At 42.7% G+C, this 3884-nt stretch overlaps 1 protein-coding gene across 1 annotated transcript in view; it reads right to left on the reverse strand.

The window, feature by feature from the left end:
* Positions 1-119: 119 nt before the first annotated feature.
* Positions 120-3884, reverse strand: part of LOC107575596 (TBC1 domain family member 8-like) — a 30797-nt gene continuing 27032 nt past the window's right edge. Inside the window, exons 17-19 of the mRNA XM_016261951.1 lie at positions 3367-3481; positions 1965-2065; positions 120-910 (exon numbers count right to left, since the gene is read on the reverse strand). Of these exons, the coding sequence (XP_016117437.1) occupies positions 584-910; positions 1965-2065; positions 3367-3481 (543 nt within the window). The 3' untranslated portion in view covers positions 120-583. The remainder of the gene's footprint in view (positions 911-1964; positions 2066-3366; positions 3482-3884) is intronic.

A 3884-nucleotide genomic window follows, 5' to 3' on the forward strand; every position in this document is an offset into this window, starting at 1 on the left:
TGTGTGTGTGTGTGTGTGTGTCAAAACGACAAATCTTGAAGTTGAGTTTTTGCTTAAAACAAGAAAAAACATTTTCCAGCTGGCTCAGAAAAATTAAATGAATTCAAAGGAGAAAGCAGATTATTTTTCTGACCCCACTGGAAGATTTTTCTTGTTTTAAGCTTTTTTCAGAAAACAAGACTTAAAGGGACGGTTCACCCACGGTGAACCTCACCTTTAATATCTTCTGTCGTTGTGCGTCATCCTGTAAATGTGTCTTGATTTAAGAATGCTTAGAGATATAAAACAAGATGGAAATACTGAGGAAGAGCAGTGTAAATATTCTAACTGAAGCTTTCAGCATGCATCAGATTCGCCTGGTGATTCAGAATCGTTCGATAATAATAATAACGATCAGTATTTCCTTCATGTGAGTTGATCATACGGTCAGTAACATGTAAACAGTTCAGTCCTGTCAGACTTGAGATCTGTAAAGTGTGCTGCTGATGAAACACACACAGATTGCCTTCATTAAAGCTCCGGCTGAGTTGAGTCCGGCTCCCCCCAGCGGCATCATGGGATTGTGTAGACGTCTGTGTGAAGATCAAGGCACTCGTGGGTGTGTGTGCTGGATCATCAGCAGCCCGGCGCGCTCCTGGTACTGACGGGGCTTGGCGGCGCTGATCCTGGCTGTCAGCTGGACGGGTCGCTCCAGGAAGCTAACCAGCACCGGCTCGGTCAGTAAAGAGGCCAGGATCTGCTCGAAGCTGGCTGACCAGTGCTCCTCGCTCCGGGTCTCGCCGCTCTGTCGAGCCTCTCCGATCTGCAGCACCAGGCTGGTGACCATCCCAATGGCCTGGAAGAGCTCGGCCTCGCCCGGATCGCCCTGAAACATGCTGTAGAGCGTCTTGCAGAACTGGATGAACTGGTGCTGACGGGACACAACACACCGTTCAGAAGCATTAGTTCAAGACGGGTTAAGAGTCCACCATTCACACTCGGGAGTACAGGAATAAAATCAACAATGCAGCCAGATTTATTTACATAAGCATATGCGGTGTGTGTTTCACAGTGAAGCGCAGCACTGTGTTCATTTACACCGCTCATGATACGCCGCTGTTCCTCACCTTTAAGGCTCCTTCTGGATTTCCATCAAAATAAAAGTCTGATGGTTCAACATTTGAAAATGAAGAAATTAAGACATAAATAATAGTATTGTAATTTTAAGTTATTTTTAATACTTGACTTTTTTTATTTTACAGTGAAATATTACAATATTAATATTTCATTTGATTTGTATTTAGTAATTTACAATTTTTATAGATTTTATTCCTTGTCGTTTTCTGTCAAAATAAGAGTTTGATGGTTTAATGTTTGAAAATGAAGAAATTATTAATTTTACGGTTCTAAATGTAAAATACAATTATATTTTTTAATACTCTAGTTTTTTTATTTCACAGTAAAATATTACCATAGTAATATTGGTATTTTTTAGTAGTAGTAATAATAATAATAATTCTATCAATAACAACAACAATATTATTATTATTATTTTATAGCCATATTGATATATAAATGACCAAAGTTTTGCCAAATAGTGCAGCCCTACGAATTCAATTGCGATCACAATTTTTATCAGAAAAATCACAATTCGATTTTCTCAGGCTTCAGCTTCACGGGGCTTATTGCTTTAACATACATATTTGCATATATACAACTTTAAACGTGACGTGATGCACTGTATTTTGGCTTTAATGACAACTTGTTTGTGATGATCCTCATTTGGATAAAAGCATCTGCTGAACGAATAAACGTAAATGTTTTTTACTCGTCACATGCACTGTGCTTTTAAGAGGAAGAATCATCTAACGCACTGAATTATGTTAATGCATGTGCTACAAAACAGAGACGCGAGTGTGACTGTAGTGATGTACTGAGAGATGAAACGCAGCGCATCAGTCTGAGCTCTGAAGCTGAAGGATCACCTGGTTCATGTGAGGAAGAGGCTTCTCCTCGTTCTTCTGCTTTCCTCTGCTCAGGTCCTGAAGCATCTGCTGCAGCTGCTCTTCATAACTCTGCCTCTCTCCTTCAGACACGCCAGAAGCGCAGCATTACACACTCACTCACACACACATACACTCACACACACTCGCTCACACACTCACTCGGTCACACTCACTCGCTCACACACACTCATAAACACACTCGCTCACACAGACACACACACACACACACACACACACACTCGCTCACACACACAGACACTCACACACACACACACACACACACACACACAGACATACAGACACACACTCGCTCACACACACACACACAGACACTCATACACACACACACACACACTCACTCGCTCACACACACTCGCTCACACACACACACACACACACACTCTCTCTCTCGCACACACACAAACACACACTCACTCACAAACACACACTCACTCACAAACACACACTCACTCACACACCTCACTCATAAACACACACACACACACCTCACTCACTCATAAACACACACACACACTCGCTCACACACACACACACTCGCTCACAAACACACACACACACGCTCACACACACAAACACACACACACTCATAAACACACACTCACACACTCATAAACACAAACACACACTCGCTCACACACACACACTCGCTCTCACACACACACTCGCTCTCACACACACACACACACGCTCACTCACACCCACGCTCGCTCACACACACACACACACACACACACACACACACACACACACACACACACACACGCTCACACACACGCGCACACACACACACACACACACACACACACACACACAGACACACACTCGCTCACACACACACTCGCTCACACACACACGCTCACTCACACACGCTCGCTCACACACACTCGCTCACACACACTCGCTCACAAACACACACGCTCACACACACAAACGCTCACACACACACACTCATAAACACACACTCACACACTCATAAACACATAAACACACACTCGCTCACACACACACTTACATACAGTCACACACGCTCGCTCACACGCACGCTCGCTCGCTCACACTCGCTCACTCACTCACAAACACACACACACACATAGTCACACACACAGTCACACACACACACGGTCACAAACACACACACGCTCACAAACACACACACACACACTCATAAACACACACACACACACACAAACACACTCACACACACACACAAACACACTCACACACACACACACACACACACACACACACACACACACACACACACTCACACACACACACACACACACACACACACACACACACACACACACACACTCATAAACACACACACACTCATAAACACACACACACACACACGTACCGTTGGCGCTGACACAGAGAGGTCTGGTGCTGGATAACACGGGACTCTTCAGAGGAGACGAGTCTTCTGCGTCCTCGCTCAGAGCTGAGAAGAACACCACAGACATCATGACAAATAACCATCAGACATTACAGATGATTTCACTGCACGGACACGATCAGACCAGAACAAAACTGAGCCGAGCTGATCTGCATAACGACTCTATTGTTACAGATAAAACTGAGTTTGTTTCTTAATTGATGAATTTTACAACTGTCATTTTCCTGCTTATTACTTTGAAACTATCTGTATTGTATAAAATTCTATAGAAATAAAGGTGACTTACATTAATGCACTGCAAAAGCACTTTCTTTCTCAGTATTTCCGTCTCGTTTTTAAACTCAACATCCTTAAATCAAGACACATTTACTGGAGAAGCAAAATGAAGATATGAAAGAAAAAAAATTAAGTAGATTTTTCTGATATTTGTTTGTTTAAAGCAAATGTATATATATATTATATATATATATATAATATAT

This window comes from Sinocyclocheilus grahami, unplaced genomic scaffold (assembly GCF_001515645.1).
Source record: "Sinocyclocheilus grahami isolate Dianchi unplaced genomic scaffold, SAMN03320097.WGS_v1.1 scaffold2743.1, whole genome shotgun sequence".
Classification (NCBI taxonomy): Eukaryota; Metazoa; Chordata; class Actinopteri; order Cypriniformes; family Cyprinidae; genus Sinocyclocheilus; species Sinocyclocheilus grahami.